This window comes from Anopheles arabiensis, chromosome 2 (genome assembly GCF_016920715.1).
Source record: "Anopheles arabiensis isolate DONGOLA chromosome 2, AaraD3, whole genome shotgun sequence".
Classification (NCBI taxonomy): domain Eukaryota; kingdom Metazoa; phylum Arthropoda; class Insecta; order Diptera; family Culicidae; genus Anopheles; species Anopheles arabiensis.
This window is the reverse complement of record NC_053517.1, coordinates 87724013-87743969: the sequence shown is the minus strand read 5'-3', so window position 1 is coordinate 87743969 and position 19957 is coordinate 87724013. Positions and strand designations below refer to the sequence as shown.

At 47.5% G+C, this 19957-nt stretch overlaps 3 protein-coding genes across 13 annotated transcripts; 2 read left to right on the top strand and 1 right to left on the bottom strand.

Annotated features, from left to right (window-relative positions):
- The first annotated feature begins 106 nt into the window (after positions 1–106).
- LOC120899528 (phospholipid scramblase 3-like) lies at positions 107–1782 on the top strand. The gene is made up of 5 exons (XM_040305491.1): positions 107–504; positions 613–678; positions 753–902; positions 974–1506; positions 1586–1782. The coding sequence occupies exons 1-5, from the start codon at positions 348–350 to the stop codon at positions 1616–1618; spliced, it is 939 nt and encodes a 312-aa protein (XP_040161425.1). The 5' UTR covers positions 107–347; the 3' UTR covers positions 1619–1782.
- Positions 1783–1906: 124 nt separating this feature from the next.
- LOC120899434 (protein nervous wreck) lies at positions 1907–13491 on the bottom strand. 11 transcript variants are annotated; one of them, XM_040305454.1, is made up of 10 exons: positions 12620–12777; positions 11180–11533; positions 10766–10995; positions 8457–9540; positions 8251–8386; positions 7585–8168; positions 7264–7507; positions 7012–7125; positions 6459–6481; positions 1907–6339 (listed from the first exon to the last, which is right to left on the bottom strand). In XM_040305454.1, the coding sequence occupies exons 2-10, from the start codon at positions 11198–11200 to the stop codon at positions 5578–5580; spliced, it is 3198 nt and encodes a 1065-aa protein (XP_040161388.1). In that variant the 5' UTR covers positions 11201–11533; positions 12620–12777; the 3' UTR covers positions 1907–5577. The 11 variants fall into 11 exon arrangements, with proteins under 11 accessions (XP_040161388.1, XP_040161387.1, XP_040161389.1 ...); XM_040305453.1 differs by lacking the exon at positions 12620–12777 and adding an exon at positions 12411–12598; XM_040305455.1 differs by lacking the exon at positions 12620–12777 and adding an exon at positions 12454–12598.
- Positions 13492–15579: 2088 nt separating this feature from the next.
- Positions 15580–17711, top strand: LOC120897183 (UDP-glucosyltransferase 2-like). The gene is made up of 3 exons (XM_040301855.1): positions 15580–15977; positions 16046–17227; positions 17346–17711. The coding sequence occupies exons 1-3, from the start codon at positions 15868–15870 to the stop codon at positions 17629–17631; spliced, it is 1578 nt and encodes a 525-aa protein (XP_040157789.1). The 5' UTR covers positions 15580–15867; the 3' UTR covers positions 17632–17711.
- The last annotated feature ends 2246 nt before the right edge of the window (positions 17712–19957 follow it).

Genomic DNA, 19957 nt, shown 5'->3' with positions numbered 1-19957 from the left:
TTGACTTCTTTATGGTTGTTGTATCCAAAAAAGGTTCCATCATATTATTACTCAATACAACAAAACGGCTGTTCACCTCGGCGGGTGAATCTTCCCGGAAAAGTGAGCTTCTCGGTGTAAGTGGGTTTCATTTTTCGGAACCACTCCAAACACTTTGGCGGGGCCACTATCAATGCAGCAATGATGACTGATGATGATACGCGAATGAAAACGGCGCGATAAGATAAACGAGAAGCACCGCTCGTCGATGGGTCGAGAGTGGTGGCCCTCACTGCGGATGGGTTTAGTGTAGCTTCGGACGCTTTCCAAGACCTGCTACGTTCACTCTACGCCAGCTGACGGAAGAGATGTCATCTGCTAGAGTTCCACCACAACAGCAGCAGCAGCAGCAGCAGCAGCAGGCGCCGGAGTTTTACGGTCCAGACACGCCAACGTTCGATCTGAGCTGGGACTACAACTACGACAATGCACTAGCAGCGCCACCGAACAATGTGCCACCTGTCGGTAAGTAGTCGTACCATTTGCGCTTTGCTACAGAGGTGTGTATGTGTGTGTTTGTTTTTGTTATTGGTGGTAAATAACCCTTCGTTGATTGTGTGTCATACCTTCAAGTGCACAGTGGCGAGAATCGAATCATCACGGCACAACCACAATCGCAGCAGCGGGAACGAGACGGTGGTAAGGAAACGATTAACGAAACCTATTGGAATATTTAAGGCAAATTCAATTGCTTATTTTTGTTATTTTTCTAGTAAGCTTACGAATACCTTCACCCCCACCGGGGGACGCAATTCGCTCCGTAAACAGCCCCTTTCTAACGCCGTTCTCACCACGTGCCGGGCTCGACTTTCTCTACGGATTACCGTCGGTGTTTATCCAGCAGAGCTACGAGCTGAACGAATGTAAGACCGTTGAACAGCCGTTTTGAATATTCGCTCATAATCCTACTTCTGACCCGTACCCCATTTTGCAGTACTGTCGGGCGTTGCCTCGGACAATCGGTTCACGGTACGGGGACCCTCAAACGAAGCGCTCTACGGTGCTTCAGAAACGTCCGACCCGAAGGATCGGTTCTGGGGCTCGCTACGACCGTTCAGCCTGTCGCTTGTGGACCGCAGCCATCAGGAGGTGCTACTGTTCAAGAAGAATCTTGGCTGCGGTGTGTTCTGCTGCTTCTGCAAGAACCAGTTCCTGGAGGTGTGGGCCGCACCGGGCGAGCTGATCGGCTGCATCCAGCAGGACTACGGCGTACTGTCGCAGGAGATCGTGCTGCTGAACAGTGACATTAACACGATGTTCCGCATACCGATACCGTTCCTGAACGCGCTGCGCATGCCGAAGGAGACACACTTTCGCGTGCTGGACCGGGACCGGATGACGCAGAAGGGGACGATAACGCGCGCCTGGAACGTGAACACCGCCAGCTACACGAACAACATCTACTACTCCGACCCGACGATGGACGTCAAGTTTAAGTCGCTGTTCATAGCGGCCGCCTTTATGCTGGTAAGAAGTGCACCGGTGTGTGCGATGGTACTTTGCGTAGATGGCGCACCGAGTTAATCCATCTCGTGTTTTATTGCAGGAATATCTTTACTTTCAATCGAATTGTTGTTAAGAGAACGTGTGTTGTGGACCCCCATCACCACTGATGAAGTGAGAGACAGGAAAAGCAAGTTCATACTTAATTGAACAGAGCAGAACATATTTATAAAGTACACATTCTTTTGTTTGATAAGAAAATAAACATTAAAAATGACATGATGTTGTGCAAATATTTAAGCCAAACTGCTTACCTGCCGTCTGAAACAAGACAACGCCATCACGACAACACAAACTGTCACATCACTTCATTCGGTTCCATTTTCTCACAAACACACCAACAAACAAATGACACGATCCGTTATCCGTTTAGCATTCTCATAGATTTATTTGACCGTTAGAATTAAAGTACAACCATAATCGCAATAAGAGGAAATAGTCAACACAGGAAAGTAAACTTAACTGGTTTCATTGCACTAGAACCGCACGCACACGAGACAGCATACTGTCCCTCCCAGCCTACTTGATTTGCACATCCATTGGCGTTCGATCCATAGGCGGATAGCATTCCTTGCTAGGTAGTATGACTTATCCCTTCCACTCTCTTTCCGCGTTGCCATGCGCATGGATACATACTTTACGCTTTTGGGTTTAATTGCTTACAATTGCTTACAGAACGGAACGCTAGAGGTTGTCAGGTTCAAGTCCAATCGCCGCCCTGTTTCTCGATCCAAGGGGAAGAGACGGGGGATCATGTACGCACGAACGGGAGCGCAATTGCGCCAAAAACACATTACCTACTTATTATTATTGCTACAAATGGATGTACATAATGGGGGGTTGTGTATGGTGTGTTGGGCTTAAATGACACGTGCTGGTTATGCGGCGTTTGTTTTTCTCGTTTTCTTCTTCTCATCTCTTATTATGTTGTATCGTTCTTTTGCCTGCTCGTCGGTCCCCCGCTAGTGTTACGGTCGGACCTGTGAAGGCTCGTAGAATTGCTCTATTTTCGATAACTCACTTCGAGTCTGGAAGGACCTCGAAGAAATGCGGAGTATTTCTGTACTGTGGTTTCGTGTAGATGTGATTCTTGCTTGTCTGTTGATCGCATTCGAAATGTTTACGTTTGTTTCGTTCCGACAGGTCACGTGTGTAAATGGTGAATACGACGGGGTTGTGGTAGATAGTATGTATATGTATCTTTCATGTACGAGGGGCTATATATATGTATAATTGTTTTGCTTAATACGTCCCTTTCGGTTCTGGTTTCAATTCAATAGCGGGTAGTAAGAGCGTTATCTAGAGAGGCTGTCAAGAGAAGGAGAGATGCTTCCAATTTTATACAGGAATGGTTCGAATAGTGGTGCTATTTGATGCGTACCTCACGCCCTTCGTGGCATTATTATTCAAGCATTTCATAGCATTTACTTCTGTGCATTCCCTTCGCAAGTATGCTGCAGCTGACCAACACAACCACAATGGCACTTCGTTTGCTATGGGACAATCTTTCGAGCTGCCATAATCGGTATGTTCTTAGTCTATGCACGCGAACTAAACATCAAACCAGGCTTAACCTAGTGTAACCCTTACTGACTGCTGCTCACTGCTGCAACTTCTTGAAGGCAAACCAAGCGAATAACCTCACGATATGATGACGGCTTTGCTATAAGGATATCCAATGTAACGTCAGCCTTTGCCAAGCGCTTGATTAACTTTGACCTAACATGCTAACTGTTTCTGCAGGGAGAGTGTTTTTTTTTTCGTGATTTGTTCCTTTAACGGTTGCTTCTACTAGTATCTTACAGTTCCGGGCGCAAGCGTGGTTTTGTGCGCGTAAAGGGATGACTCTCTCGCCAGGGTTTCTCACTTTTCCACACAGAACGTCGATGGGTTTTGAAGCTATGAGAGTTAATTCAACCGCTACCAGAGTATGAAGGCTGGTAAGTGTTGGGTGGTGTTAGAACAGCATTTTTCTACATTCAACGCGTATCAAGGTAAATCATAACGTTTGCTTTAGATTGTAGTGCGTATTATTAGAATCTTATTGGAAAGGCCTTTTCTTTACGTTTCTACAGCGCAGGCATGTTGTGTTGCAGAGCATGCGAGTCACTCTAAATGCCTCTAAATGGTATATGGGGGACCCTTGACCAAATGCTCCCAATGTCAGCATTACGATACGATTGTGTATGGTTTTTTGTTTTTATGTATCTCAGTAAAGAACCTACCAGTACATAGATACTGTGTCACTAGTGTGCACTAGAACAATGCATTGGAATATGTTTTTTTTGGTATTGCAATAGGATAGCCTAGTAGTAGTAAATAATACTCTGTTTTTTTTTTCTTAAACTTTGTCGCTTTAATTACACAGCTGATTGCTGGTGCAATGAAACTCATCTGCGGATTACGCTTGCTTTTTAGTTTTCTTTTTCCAACGTTAAATGCGCTCCTAGAACCAAGACAAAACGGTTGGTATGTTCGTTTACCGAACGAAACATCGAAGCATGAACAACATTCGGTTATCTAAGCGCAACGCAAACTATAGATACAGTTATATATGTATGTATATGAAAGGTAATGGTGGTGGTAATGGCCGCTCTGCTTGCGACCATCTCTTCCTACCCGTGAATTGTAGATCGAGTAATTATTGTACGTTCGGCAATATAATGCTTAGAGGATTGTGTTTCCATCAGACACATACACACACGCGCGCTAATACATAACGGCAACACTGTGATGCTGTTCCGGTGAGTTTCGTGTGGAATTTGACTAATGAGTATAGTTTTGCCCTTTTTTCACGAACCAAGAGGCTTTGAGTAGTCTAAAATCTTACAGTCGTAACTTGGTGCGTGTGTGTATGACTCTTCCTGTGTCTCCAACCCACGACAACATCGAGCGTTGTTTTACTTCAAACCTAATTTATTTTGTAATAGGATAACGCGATATAGTAGGCAATAGGGTTTACTTTATCTCTGCTTGAAAACGCACAAGGAAGGAATCTACTATACACATTGCAAGAGCCTGGGCAGAATGGAGGAGTGCAGCTGTCGGGAGATTCGTGGTGGAATCGAATCTACACATTCGGTCTGGGTGTAAGGTGCAGTAGAGAGAGAGAGATTAGTGAGAGTATGGGCATGATTTTGGTCGTTACTTTTAAATGAAAGAACGCAACGAATGGTCTCCATTGTGATATGTTAAACTATATGGAGAAAATGTCCGCTCCAGCCGGGTAGATCAGTTGAGGAAAAATGTACGAATTATTTCAATCCTTCAAGCTACATCGCTACGCTACGACAATGAGCTTTCGTGTCGCGTTTGAACCATACCATATTGGTAGAATAGAGTGGGGAAAGATACGGTCTATCATAGTTTTCTTAGTAGATTGGTCGAATTTGGTCGTCCGCTGGAAGTCGGCGAAACGACACCACTTAAAATGCATTATTATCACAAAGGCAAACCCCCATCGTCCACGTCGCAAAGGAAGCCTAACCATCCGTCTGACGCTTATCAGACGGCAAAGTAGTGGTAGTAGTGGTAATGGTGATGCTATTTGTTTGGGATCTAAATGCATTAGCAGCTTTGATCTTGAATAGTACACTAAATATCCCGTTGGACGACGTTCTCCTAACAGCTGTATACCTGACACGACAACGATAATGACAATGACAATGACTTACAGCAAACAACGAAAAGCCCCATTTGGACGACCGTTCCAATTCACACAAACACACTCACACATACAACGATTAAAAATGAATCTCTCACAATCGAACATGGCCCCCGTTTGCCATGAACCATTGAGTTTTGCACAAAATACCCTACGTATTATGATTGTTGCAGCAGATTGTAGTTTTGATTTGCATAGCCGCGGCTCTCCATTGACATCCACAGAACGGGTTTGAACGGTGCAGTTGTACAGTGCATCGGCAAACAATTAACCACTTCGTGTAATTGTGTATGTGTGTCCTCCCATCTTCTGCTCACAATACCACCCCGCGCACTGATACCGTCCACTCTACGCCTCCTCTCACCGGCGCCTTATGCGTTCGATTCCTTCAGATTCTGCAGCCTTGCGAGCTGATGCGGCTCCAGCTCCTCCGGTATGCTTGCCCGGCCCCCGACCACCTGCTTCGGCACCTCGGGTGGACTGCTCGACTGCCCGAACGCGTCATCAAAGTTGGCCGCAAACCCGGCCTCAAAGTTTGCCTCAAAATTCGTCTCGAACGGTGCACCCGGATCCCCAAAAGGTGCGACCGGATCCTCAATCGGGGCCGCCGCCGCCTCCTGCTCTGGCTCCGGCTCCGGCTCCGGTACCGCGGACGGCCGTACCCGTTCCGGCTTCTTGGCCGAGGGGCTCTTGCCGGCCACATTGGTGGGTTTCGGAGCGGTGGCCGGTTTTTCCGGCTTGGGCGGTGACGGCGGTTTGGCCGGCTTGGGCGGGGCGGATTTCGGTTTGGCCGCCGGTTCCTGTGCCGTCGGTGGCGTCGGTGGCTTCTCGGGCGCCTCGGGCTCGTGAGATTTCTGCTTGCCGCTTATCTCCTGCTTTTCCTGCTCCTGCTTTTCCACAATCTCCGACTCGGCGTCGTCCGCCGGCGGTGCCTCTTCCGTCGGCAGGAACTTCTTGTCCGGCTCGTCGTGCATCGGGGTAGCGGCCGTGACGATGATCTGCGCAAAGTTGAGCTGGTTGCTGTCGCCGGCACTAGCAGTAGCTGCTGGTGCTGCTGCTGGTGCCGCTGCGGCCGCGACTGATGCGGTAGCCCCTTGTCGAGATTCCTCCTCCATGGTAGCGGCCTCCTCGGCCTGTGCAAAAGTAGAAATATGTATTAGTATACGCAGTTCAATGTCTGGTAGGAGAATGATATGCTCTGATAATAAATAGTTTTGATCAGAAATCTTAAAAACAAAACAATGAAGTTTACCTCCGGATCCTCACAGATAACAACTGTGCAAGGGTTTGCGATTAAAAGGAATTGTAACAACATATTTTAATCATGTTATGGTTTGACAGAGTTCATATTCATATTCATGCATATTATTGGGTTTCATGAATCTCCAAAGCTTCAAAGATTTCCAAACAATTATCAATCACTGATAATTTGTGCATCGCTGAAGATCATCATGAAATTCGTGAATCTTTACAGATTTATGATCTATATAAACTAGTGTTTCATAATAACATTTAGGGATTGTTAGAGCTCTTTAGTATCACAAATCTATAGAGATTCATGGATCGTATGAGAAACATACATCTTCTGAGATTCTTAGATATTCTGAAGTAATTCAATATCTTGAAGCTTCCAAAAATTCAAGAATTTCAGTGAATTATGAACCGTTAATGACTAATATTAGGAGATTCAGTCCGAGCTTCGAATCACTCATCACTGAAGATTGATATGAATGAATCTCAACGAAAGATTCATGAAGAACAACATTAGTTTGAATGTCCCCGAAACACTCCAAAAAACTACATACCCGGTGGAGGCTGTGATGGTGGCGGGGCCGAGAACTGAGTTCCATACTGCTCGTGTTGAACGTTGTTCATCTCAAACTCAAACTTGTCAATTGCTGGTCCCTCGTTGGTCAAATCTGTTGATGGAAGGGCATTTTAGTAATCAGCTTTACATCTACACCCAATCTGCTGCTACAATATATGCAAACACTACTACTACCACTACTACTACTACTACCACTACTACTACTACTGAAGCAAGAAGTAACGCGTACTTGGACTTTGACCTTCGGGAGGTGTTGCTTCATGCAGAATCATCGGCGGAGGTGGTGCCGGGGCAGCGAACGTTGGCGGTGCCGACGGTGGGGGAGATTCGTCCTCAGCATCGGTCAGCGGTTCACCATTCTCGTCGCACTCTTCCACCACCAGCGAAGGGAAGTTACCGATCTTGCCCATCAATTCGCCTTCCCACCAACCATCGTCCACACCGTGAGGACTCTTGGTGATGAGTTTGATAATCTGAAAGGAAAAATTTTACATTTGAGATTGAAAGTACAGCTGTGTTTAGTTGAATGTAGCGATCCTAATCTCCTTACCTGTCCCTCTTCGAAGGTCAGCTCATCCTCAGCGGTCGCATCGTAATCGTACAACGCCACACAGTACAGCTGATTGTTGACCTTGCGCGGGGCCGATATGACCGAAATCTGGTCCGGCGATTGGCCCGAGTCCTGCATCGGATCCTGATCCTCGTTGTCCACCGTGTAGTCCACGGACGAGAACGAAATCTGGCTCGACAGCTGGGCAGGCGTGTGCGTATCGACCGGTGTGTCACGCTCCACGTCAAGATAGTTGTGCGGCACGAAACCTTCCTCGCCGCGGTAGTTGCGTGCCCGCAGCCACCCATCCCCATCGCCCTCGCCGACCACCTCGAGCTGTTCGCTCTCGACTATGGTTAGCTCGTCCGGGTTTTGGGCAGTGTACGAGTACAGCGCAGTACACTTGAACGTTTGGCCCGCCGGTTCGCGTGGCTGTGCAGCGGCTGTCGAAGATTCCTGCGACGCAGCCTGACTGCTGGCCGCGGCCGTTGCCGCCTCTTCCGCACCCCAGTCGACCTGGATCGGATCGTCCCAGCCGTGGGAAATCTGTTCAATCTTTTGCCGCTCCTGCTCTACGCCAAACTCTGCCGGATGGAAACGCCATAATAGGGTTTGAATGGAATTGCCTTTGGAAGGGCTAATGGAATTTGGAGGCCGCTAACTTACCCTCATCATCATCGCTGTCAGCCGTAAACTCGTCCGATGCGGGCTCCGGTTGCTTCGGTGCGGGCGATGACTCCGAGACGGGCTGATCCTGCTCCGCATTGTCGCTGTCGTAGAATGAGTCCGAGCTTGGATTTTCCTACGCATAGATCAAGAAACCGTGTTAAGCAAGTTGCTGTTACAATACATCGGCCAATTCCCCCACTTACCCCCTGACCGGACGCGTCCGTGCGCATCGACAGTGAGCTGGCCGAGCGCGGCATCTCCTGCACGCTGAGCGTTTCCGCCTCCTGTATCCATTCGTCCACGTTGATGCCGCCGATCCGCAGGCACTCCAGCCGCGCTTCCGCCTTCGCCTTGGCAATTTCCGACTTGCGTATGTTTTCGCGGAACTCCTCAATCTTCGTCTCCAGATCCGGCCCATTCTGGTCGTTCGGATCGGTCCGGTGGCCCGCCTCGCGGAGTGCCGTACACACCGCCAGCTTGCGCGCACACTCCCGAATGACGTTGCTTTCGCGCGCCACCCGACCCGCCCAACGCTTGCCCTCGCGGCTTAGCGTGTCGGCGGCCGACTCATGGTCCGCCGTAATCTTGCGCACCTGATCGTTATCGCACGGCTCGAACTCGTACTGGATGTGCTGCTTCAGCACCGGATAGTACAGGTAGCAGCACTGCAGGTTGTACTCGCGTGTCAGCTGCTGGGCCTGGTCGCGTATCTTGCCGAACGAGTTCTGCGTGGCCGAGCAGGTCAGCAGCTCGGTGCGGCCGATCAGTGCCAGATAGTCGGCCACCCGCTCGTACACGTAGTTCTCCATCGTCGCCATCGTCGTCTGCAGGTCGATGGTGAAGTACCGGTTCTGGTGCGCGTTGGCCGCCGCCAGGCTGAGAATGTAGTCGTTGCGGGCGCCCGTCGACTTCTCCTCCAGCTGCTCCTTGCGCGACGTCACGCGCGCACTGTTCTTCTGCAGTGACGTGATCGACTGGAAGAAGGAGCCCTTCTTCTTCTTCAGCTTCTCCTCGATGTCGCGCGCCTTGTCGCGCACATCGTGTGCGCTGTGCTCCTCGTCGAAGTAGATCTTCTTCGTCTTGTCCACGTCGGTCACCGAGTTTTGCAGCTCTTTCTGCACCACGGCAAGGTTCTCGATGCAGCGCTTGCTGCTGTTCAGCTTGGTGCTGCGGAGCACCTTCGCCTCGTCTGCGATCTGCTGCTGGAACACCTCGACGGCGGCAAGCCGAGCGCGGGCCAGCTTTTCATTCTCCTCCAGCACCGTCTGCCACACGCTCCACATGTTCCTGCGTCCGGGAGGTGTAGGTAATTTATATTTAATTATTTCAATTATTTTGTAATTTTTCGTTCTCGTCGAATGACGTGTGGGTTTAAGCATGATAAAGCTTCATAGTTTATAGAGATAGGTTTCATAATTTCATTGCGTTCGAGTCACAATGGGTACATGTACAAAATCTGCAAAAAAACAGGGTCTCTAGAAAATGTGAAGTGTTAAACATTAATTCTAAGCTTCTTTGATACTACCCAACATCGCGTTAGCTCTCATCAGAAGCCTTTTCCAAGAAAATTATGTCGCTCTCAGTAAAGTGAAGGTATGTCAAGCTCTAATGAGATTTAAAATATTAATACTTTCCAGGAAAATGGTGTCTTCTACATCATCAAAACAAAACTCAATACACCTTGCACCACAGGCCATCATAATAACCTCCGAACACCTCAAAAATGAAACCAGCACGCAAAGGTCCCAACCTTGCCAGGGTCAAGGAATCTCCCCCAAGACATGGGATAATGATATGACCGGCAACAGCAACCAACAAAAACAACGACCATCATGAGCTCCTCTTTAACCAGTAGCACCGACTACAGGCTGCGCCGACAGCGGCCTATTTTCCCACTCAACCGCTTCCTAAACCTTTCTAAAAATAGTCCCAAAAGCGAAAGCCCTTTTTCCACGCTACCACAAACCACAAAGCGACCACAGCAAGGTGTTTGATGCATAATGAATGACAATGGTGGCGGCACGTCAAACTGCTCCACGATTGACAATACCCCGAAAGGATATTTATCATGTGCGTCTTTTTTTCTTCTTTTTTTGTTGTTGATTCTCCTCCCTTTTTACCATCCTTGGAAGGTCATCCTTGGCTTCAACTAAACACACATGTCACCAACATCACATGCCAGCTTCAAAAAAAGGCACCAGCAAGCCGAGCTTTCTCGTTCACCGCCCACAGTGACAATTAGCCAATGCGATATCCGTTGCATATTTTGTACCGGGCCCGGTGGTCTGGTGGTCTGGACGGCACACCAAGCCACTAATCGCTCGATAATGTTGATGTTTTCTCAGCACTCCCACCCATTTCCTGTTTTTTTCCTCTCTCTCTCTTTCTCTCTCTGGTCTAGATATAACGAGCGACCTCCTACCGTCTAGGCGCACTAAAGACACAATTTGCTTTAGCTGTAGGAAAATGGGTTTATGTATGTGTGTTTTTATGTGTACCATCGTACTCGTACCATTTCTCATCCGCACCGTCCATCTTGATCTCCGGTATGCATGCCTGCTTTTTGTTCAGGTACGCGGACGATATCTTGAGCAGGGCCTCGCTGTATGACTTCTCGATGGCGGACCGCTTGAGCGTAAACTGCCGGATGTCCTCCAGCAGCTCGCACTCATTCTGATTCTTGAGCGCTAGCTTGGCCAGCTGCTCCGTGTGAAGGTTCTTCAGAAACTTTGTGTAATTGCCCTGGAAAAGGAAAAAAAGGGAAAATGGTAAATAAATTCTCAGTGAAAATATATTTTAGACAAGCAAAACCAATGACGAAATAAATTATAAAACAATTACTCCAAGTACGCAATCGACCTTTAATGACCAAACCAAAACGGATTGCCAACTGAAACGAAAGCTTAACCAAAAACGACAGTCTTACTTTTCGTGGTGGAGGCTGCATTTTGGCGATGTTTTCCTTCCCAAAACCGCACTCGTACGAAACCCGCTTGCTCTCTTTGAAAAGGTTTGGTGGCACCTTCTTTTTGCCACTATTTTTGCTACAATTTCTTCACACTTCACACACACACACACACAACCACCTCTAGACACGCTCCCGCCCGGGAAGATGGGTGACACGGGTCACCAGTGCAGCCTTTGCGATTTAACGCTTCTTCGCACACTCATAGGACACGGCGGTGCCAGAACCGGAGGCGCCGTTGCTTTAGCACAGTGGGAAATTCAGCCAATGCTTACACAGCTCACCCACCCAAGAAGCATACACACACACACACTCCTAGACGGACAGGGAAATGAATGAGAAAAATGCTAAAATCACTTCACATTTTCTTTTAATTGGGATTTTCTTTTACTGCTCCATGCTGAAATGGGGAGTTTGGGGAGTGGGAAATAGGGACACATTGTGGATGTCTGGGGCATGTACTTTTGACATTCAAACCTAGCGACGATCACGGGTTCACTGCATCGAAAATCTAAGCAGGCCACCGCAGGAAACCACGCATCGGTGTGTGGCAAATGGAAAGTGAACGAACGCTTGTGTGCTGGAAGTCGAATCTCCTTACACCAAAAATCCCTCCACCAGCACCAGCTTCACGCACTGCGGGGTTCGTTCTAGGTCCCGTGTCAGTTTTCCAATCAATAATCCAGAACATAGAGCTGTCACATCGCATTTCCTTGTACACGATATCCAACGTACATTCGAAATGTGGGTGGAGATTATGTGTTGTATTATCTTAGAACGTTTTTGCGATATTCATTTCCTGAAACAGGATATGACCACCCTCCCACGCACACGCACACACCGACACCCACACGAAATACACGTTCAGGGAAAACTCCGTGGGCTTCTTGGGAGTTTCCCGTCGGTTATCTGTATCGCTATGTTCACGCTACTTTCACCATCACAGACAAGCGACATTTTCATTCCGCATTTTTTCCCGTAGAAAAATCTTACGTAGGGTTTCGCCAGTCGGGGGAAAAAAGCAGAACAATTCTACCTTTCACGCACCCGATACCCGTGTGACTCGATTATTTTATGTAATAACACTCACGCTCCACAATCCTCTCACGAGCAGGACCGGGACCTACACGCACTGCACGTCCTGCATTTCGTGAACGCGAGCGCGGACAACTTCAACCTCACCGAAACGCACCCAAATAGCGCCTGCCGTCGGTCGGTGTGAAAATTTCACTGACCCCTTCTTTTTTTAACTTCTCACCAGCTCCACCAGCTCCAGTTTACTTTCAAATCCTAGCAAGCCACGACACGACACGGAGAGTACAGTGTATTGATTCTTCTAACTCGCACAAACACTCACACACACACACACATGTGTGTGCTTCACCGTAAACACACACTTACACACACAAACGCGCGCGCGCTGGGATGAAAACGCTCTGCTCGTTGTGAATGAACGGTGCGAATTTTCCTCCGTCTGACAATCGAATCAGACATCGGGGCCCACCAATTTTCCCACTTTGCGCGCTTTCCTGCCGCCCGTACGCCCTCCAAACCCACAGCAAACGGAATGCACGGTAGGAACGATTGCGTCACTACTGTCACTGCTGTCCTGTCGTCCTTTCAGTGTACACATGCTCTCGCTCGTACGCACGCAACGCACTCAAGCTTCCCGATACTCTCGCTCTCTCTTTCGCTGGATCTTTCCTCTTGCGTACCGCGCATGACGGCAGAGCGTCGTGGAACCGTTTTCCCTCACCTGCTAGCTCCAATATCTCCAGATATCTTCAGTGCCACCGTTGGAGAGCTTCAAATGCATGCTCTCTCTCGGCGCTCTCTGGTAGTAATTGGCAGAGCGTGTTATCACACGCAAAGAATGTCAGACGAAGATATGTACATCGAAGGGTTGAAAAGCTTCGGCTATCTGTCAGTGCACTCAAATTGCGGTGTTTACTACAACTCAAGAGCTTTCGTAAAGCTTGCAGATTTCAAAATCAAATTCAGAAAATCACCAATCCACACTGACAAAAAAAAGTATTACAAGCACTCCAACACCATTCTTACCTGCCGCTGGTAGTAACGGTTCATCAGCTTCCGGCGCCTTCCTGCCCGTTCCGGTGGGGCTGGTAAATTGGGCAGCGAGCCCGACATGTGCAGCGCCTTTCCCATTGCCCCCCTGCCGCTACACTTCCGCGTTCGTTGCTCTTGTTCGCCGTCGCGCACCGCCTTAAAAAAATAAGATGCTTTGCGTATCGAAGATGTTTGCAAACTGCGCCTCGATCCGTGACGTGCTGCGAGGAGCATGCTGTCCCAACACCTTTATCGGGCGCCAAACCACCGGCGATAAGGAAAGCCGGTTATCGTCGCTTTCGTGGTCAGTGGTGTGGTGCAGATAAGGCACACAAAACAATTACCTCGTGTTCGGTAACTATCGATGATTTGTCGGATGCAGAAACCAGCAAACACCAAATCAATGAGAATGTCCTTCTTCGCTTGTCTCTTATCGCGACAGTGCTAGTTAGGGCTGTAACAAGTACCTTCCACTTGAAGATACTACGCTTCTGATAGTGGTATTATGCATGGTAGCATTTGTTTGTTTGGATCAGCGCCCTCTTTTAGTGAGTAGCCAGTAGTAATCTTCTTAGCACCGTTCTCATTCATATGGCGGGCAGCTCCGGACCTTCTTCATGTTTTTGTTTAATTTGTTTCATATCCAAACTACAACCAAAACACAATTAACTTTAAACGATTGCCATGATATGCAAGGATCAAATTAAATAGCAACTAAAAGCCGGGGTGTAAATTCGATGTTCACTAGCGCATCTGGCTGGTGGAAGCTTTTTTTGTTGATCGAGGGAATGGTCAAGCGGGATCTCAAAATAATGTACTATTTTCATCGTTTTTCGATGCGAAAATGGCTGAAATAATTGCACTTGAAGTAAAAACCATGGACAAATAAAATATTTTCTGAAGCGTCTACAAATTGTTTGGCAAAATGCTTCGGTCAGCCGCCGCCAGATGCGCCAGTGAAAATCAAAATTACACTAGCGAGTACGGACAATGTCCCCCGGCCTTAATATTTTGTAGCATTGTAGGCTGATGCATTACCCAGAGGGCTAGATCTATTGGAATAGGTTAGAATGCATTGTTGAGGTAGTTATCATGATCCGGAGGAAGTGTCGCTCAAACACGCCCAGATCGCATACATCCTCCGTTCGGATGGACCAAGTCTCGTGTCGATAGAGGATCACCGGGCGAATCAATATTCGATCTCTAAATTTTCTGAATCTTAGCAGATGGTGAAGGCCAAAATATGCACGATTTCTCTGTACAATGCATCTCGTCCCTGTACAATGCGTCTCGCGGCTGATGTCGTAGTGCAAAGTAACTTTTGTCCCAAAAACTCCTCTGTCACCGAAATTGCTGCCGTCAACTTATACACTACCACCCAGTTGGGCCCTATCACGGGTTGACCCTTCGGCGAACGGGTACTTTGTTTTCATCGCATTGATTCTTAATCCAATTCTTGCTGCTTCGCGTTTGAATCGGGTGTACGCCTTACACATCTTTGCTGTCGTCTTACCGATGATGTTGATGCCATTCGTGAAGTCAAGCAATTGGAGAGACCGCTAGGATGTCTTACATATGTTTGTAGTTTGATCTCATTCTGGAATACAGTATGATACCAAGATACGCAGTGTATACGTTCTCGAGGCATCCGCGTAGCTCGAATATCCACATCGTAAGTCGAATGTCACATTTGTCAGCCAAAATACTAGTTGAAAAATGAGTATTTTTTATTAAACGGTATCAAAACAGCCTTGAAAAATATTGTTCATTTAATAATAGGTTTTGCTCGATAAAAGTGGATTATGAAGAAGATTATTTGATTTCATATCAGTTTTTTTACTTTAATTAATTTAAAAATTATATGCATTACTAATATGATTATTGTTCTATGCAAAAGATCCCGAAAGTATTCGAAATTTGAAATTGGATTCTTCTACTTAGCGTAACATTTTACTCGGACATGCCGCCCTATATACAGGCTTTCGAGACTTTATTCACTACCACGCACGAGGACAGCTTCATTCCTAGATAATCGTTCTGCGCCAATAAATCGAAATAAAATGATAATTACTGATACATTTACCATGAGGTTATGTTCATAAATAATAATTTATTTAGATACTATTAATTTAATAAGTACTTCACGACAGCCCTCAACATCATACGATCAATATCTCAACACTAGCTCCCGATCGCTCGACCAGCACATTAATGCGGTTCTTTGGGCAATGATTCTTTGGTCTCTAGCCATCCAGATCTACTCCACAAATTGAGTGCATCAAATTCAATCTCGCACGATGATTGTCCAAAAACCGCTTCCCCTATACGCCTTGAACTTGAGAACCCCGAATTCTATGTCGCTGCTTCGGGCACCGATCACATGAACGCCTCGCAAGATGCCTAATGGTCGTTAGCCGTTTAGAGACACACAGTGTGCACCTTGACCCCAAACCCCACCAACGCTCGGGCTGCGTTTCATATCTTATCAGACACACGCTCCACGGGCAATGTAGTCAATTCTAAATTCACATCGTAGAAGTTCGGTTTCCACCCAGTACGCGATCACGAATCGTTGCGACGAGATGGCATCAGCGGCGCTGTTGGTCCTCCTGCTCGGGTGCTTCAGTTCGGTCACACTTGGTGCCAACATTCTCTACGTGAACACCGTTGCATCGCCTAGCCATTTCGGATGGTGAGTGGGGGTGATCGGTTGGGCAAGCCAGTGTGTAAGTAAGATAATGTGCTTTTCGCCCCAAACAGGAACCGCGCGCTAATGTACGAGCTGGCCTCGCGGGGCCACAATCTGACCGTGTTCGGCGTGGACAGTGAACCGAACCCACCACCGAACGTTACCTTCATCGTGATGGAAGATGTGTACAAGACGCTGTACAGTGATCCGAACATGCACACCGATTTCCTCGAGATGAGCAAAATAAGCCCGTTCAGTATGACGCTGCTGTTTAACGAGTTCGTGGTAGGCGTCTGCGAGATTGTGCTCAAGACGGAGGGTGCCAAACGCCTGCAGAGCTATCCGCCCGACTTTGGGTTCGATCTGATCATACACGACTACCTGTCCGGGCCGTGTCTGGCAGCGCTGGCGCACCATCGCTTCGGCAAGCCACCGGTCGTGGCCGTCACTGCGTACCACGGTCTCTCTACCACACTCTCCATCACCGGGGCGTACCAGTACTCGGCCCTGGTACCGAACCACGCGTACGATGCAACCGAGGACATGAGCTACACGCAACGGTTCATCAATCTGCTGGTCAACCTGGAGGAGGAGCTGCTGCAACGCTACTCCATGATACCGGACTCGAACCGTTTGCTGCGCACGATCGATCCCACCCTGCCCGACGTGGCGGAGTTTAACGCCAACACGAAGCTGGTCCTGCTGAACGCCAACCCAATCATCCAGTACACCGAACCGTTCATGCCGAACGTGATCCCGGTCGGTGGGCTGCAGATCATCAAGCCGAAACCGCTGCCGGCCGATCTGGCCCAGCTGCTCGAACGGGCCGGCCCGGCCGGTGTGATACTGTTTTCGCTCGGCACCAACGTGCGCAGCGATTCGTTGGGCGAGGCGCGCATTCTGGCCATCATCGGCGCAATGGAAGCGCTGCCCGACTATACGTTCCTGTGGAAGTTTGAAACGGAAACGCTACCACGCAAGCTGCCCGCAAACGTGCACGTGCGCAAGTGGCTGCCGCAAAACGATCTGCTCGCGCAACCCGCCGTGCGGCTGTTCATTACGCACAGCGGGCTGCTCAGTACGCAGGAAGCGATCTGGCACGGTGTCCCGGTGATTGGTTTTCCCGTGTTTGCCGATCAGTTCAAAAACATCAACTACTGCATGGCGCGGGGCGTCGGCCGGCGGCTTAGCATTGAGCACCTGAACCAGCAGGAGCTGATCGACACGATCCGGGAGGTTATGACCAACGAAAGGTGAGTCTGTCTTATCACAAACGCACTCAGCAGCTGAAAGATTAAGCTAGGATTAGATTATGCGATGAAGGTGCTAAAAATATCTCCTCCTTCCTCTACCCCCAATCACACTTTACAGCTACCGTACGAACATGAAGCGCATGTCATCGCTGTTCCGCGATCAGCCCGAACATCCGCTCGATCGGGCCGTCTGGTGGATCGAATGGGTGCTGCGCCACCCGGACTCAACGGAGCTGCTGACACACGGTTCGCGGCTCAACTGGTTCGTGAAGTACTCGTACGACGTGCTGATTCCACTGTTCGCCGCCATTGCGCTCGTTTGCCACGGCCTGTTCTTCCTCGTGCGCCGTCTGTTTTGTCGCCGAACGGTGCGCAAAGCGCCTGGAAAGCAGAAACGATCGTAGAATTGTATTAGAATCGTTCCAATAAAGTGTAACGGGGTGTGTGGTTGCTTTCTTCTCACCTACTTTACTGTTACTTACCACATGTGTGTCCATCCATCATTTCTGTTTATCAGCGAGATAGCAACAGCTGGGTGCGTTTGGATTCCAAATTTAGAAACCAAACTCTAACACACGACACCTTACCTTTATGTTTTGCTGCATAATCTTGAACTGTTATCTTCAATCCTCTTATCATACGTACCTGATTTGTTTTTTTTTGTCAATATTCCCCCCTCCCTCCCCTACTGTTGAATGATGATTAAACTGATGGGCAGTTTTTGGCCCTTTTTCTTTCAATTCTTCCCGACTAGTAGGATGTACCGCAGTAGAAAAAAAACAGCAAAACAGTGATTTTTTTTTGTTTTTTGTTATTTTAATTATCATTTTCTTCTGATTTTTCTTTAATTCTGTACTTTAAGTGTAATAATTTATTTAGATTGATTTTGTTGTTGTTGTTTTGTGTAAATTCTATAATTTACAGAGATTTTAAATGTGAAATTAAATATAAAAAAATAAAAAATATTGCAATTTTTCCACTTCCACTTCCCTTTGCTTGCTCTTTCTCTCTCTCTCCCACTTCTCTACAATAAACGGTTCTTCTTACTACACTCCTTTCGCTTACTTTCTCTTCTTCTAATTTTTACACGCGCTTACGTGCTGTTGTTCTGTTTTTATTTACTTATGTGTGTGTTTGTTTTGTTTTGTTTTCTGTTTAATTATTTGTTTATCTTAACCTTACACACAATCGACGATCGCGTCCACTTGTTCTTTCTCTGCTCTACTTGTAACTACACAACAGTTCTCATGTTTGTTTTGTTTCTTTTACTACACCAGAAGAGCAGTGGCTCCCCTCGCCTGCCACGCTCTTACTAATTTTTCTCATCATTACACCAGATAATGCTATTTACTGCCTAAGTGGACACATTATACACATTATACACGCTCTACATCCCTTGCTACACAGACAGACGACGTACCACCTAAAATGGCATCGCGTTCCACTGTTCGTGTGCGCTCACACATCTACCCAAATCCATTTTCCCTAAATTGTCCCTTTTTGCTTGTTCTTTTGTTTTCATCATAATTAGTATATACACACACACATTGGGTTTGGTCCCAAGTGAACCAAGCCCCCGCGCGCCACCGTTCCGATTGCGGGTAGAGGGAGCGCGCACCACCTGTGCACAGGATCATAAGGCGCCATTCATCATCATTCACACACGCATCATTACACGTAAAAAAAACAAAAACAAAACGTTACAAAACAAAACAAAAAAACGTGTCTGTGCCGCGGGTGCTGTTTGTCAATTTCACTAGTGGGAAATAAATAACGGTGTGTGGTTGTCGGTTTACTCTCTGTCTACATTACTGTTATTATTTTCATACCGCTTTGTAACCCTTTTGTCGTTTTGTTTAGGCTAGGCGGTTTGTTTTGTGTGGTAAGGTATTTTTTGTTTGTTTGTTTAACGTTATCAACTATCCTGATGCTACCTTGTCCTGTGGCACGTGCTGCCACCACCACGCTCTTTATCTCTTTCTCTATCTCTTTCTTTCTTTCATTTTGAACGGGAATGTTCCATTTTTCTAGTAGACCTTACATGGCTAATTGGGTTGGGTTGTTTAAGGTTTGTTTAGGAGATGTGGAGCATTTTTGTTACACGATTTCCTTTTTTTTACATGGTTCTTCCCCGACTGCCTGTGCCAGTGCCCCTTTCCTGGTGGTAGAAAACTGAAGCGATTGCAACGTTTAATTCGGTTATGCTAGACACTTTTTACAAACTTCAAATACACGCGTGTATTTCGTTCTTCTCCTCATCAACCACCAGGCGGTGCTGTTGTGTGGGAAGGCGGAGCAGTGGCAGCAAACCCACCGCACCAATCACTTGGTGGTGGTTTTGAAGCATGTTTTATTCTGTGCTTCCGTTCCGTCCATTTGAGACACATCGCCCTGAATATAGTTAGGTAGTATGTCTAGGAATATCTATATGTATGTATATATATATAGTAAGCATTATGTATACGCCACCCACTACCTACACGGCTCCAATCTTCTTTTAGTCTAATCCTACGATTTGCTTTACATAAATAAATTAAATAACTTTTGCTTCACTTCCCCTTCTTTTTTTGACACAATAAAACCCCTCTTTTTTGCTCGCGCTCCGTTCACCGTCCCGTCAAGGTTCCACCGATCCACCGAGCATGGCATGGCATGGCATGGGGGGGCACGGTTGCATGGCAACGCGCAAAACAATCTACGCACGCGCAAACGCACGTGGTTCGGTGGAGC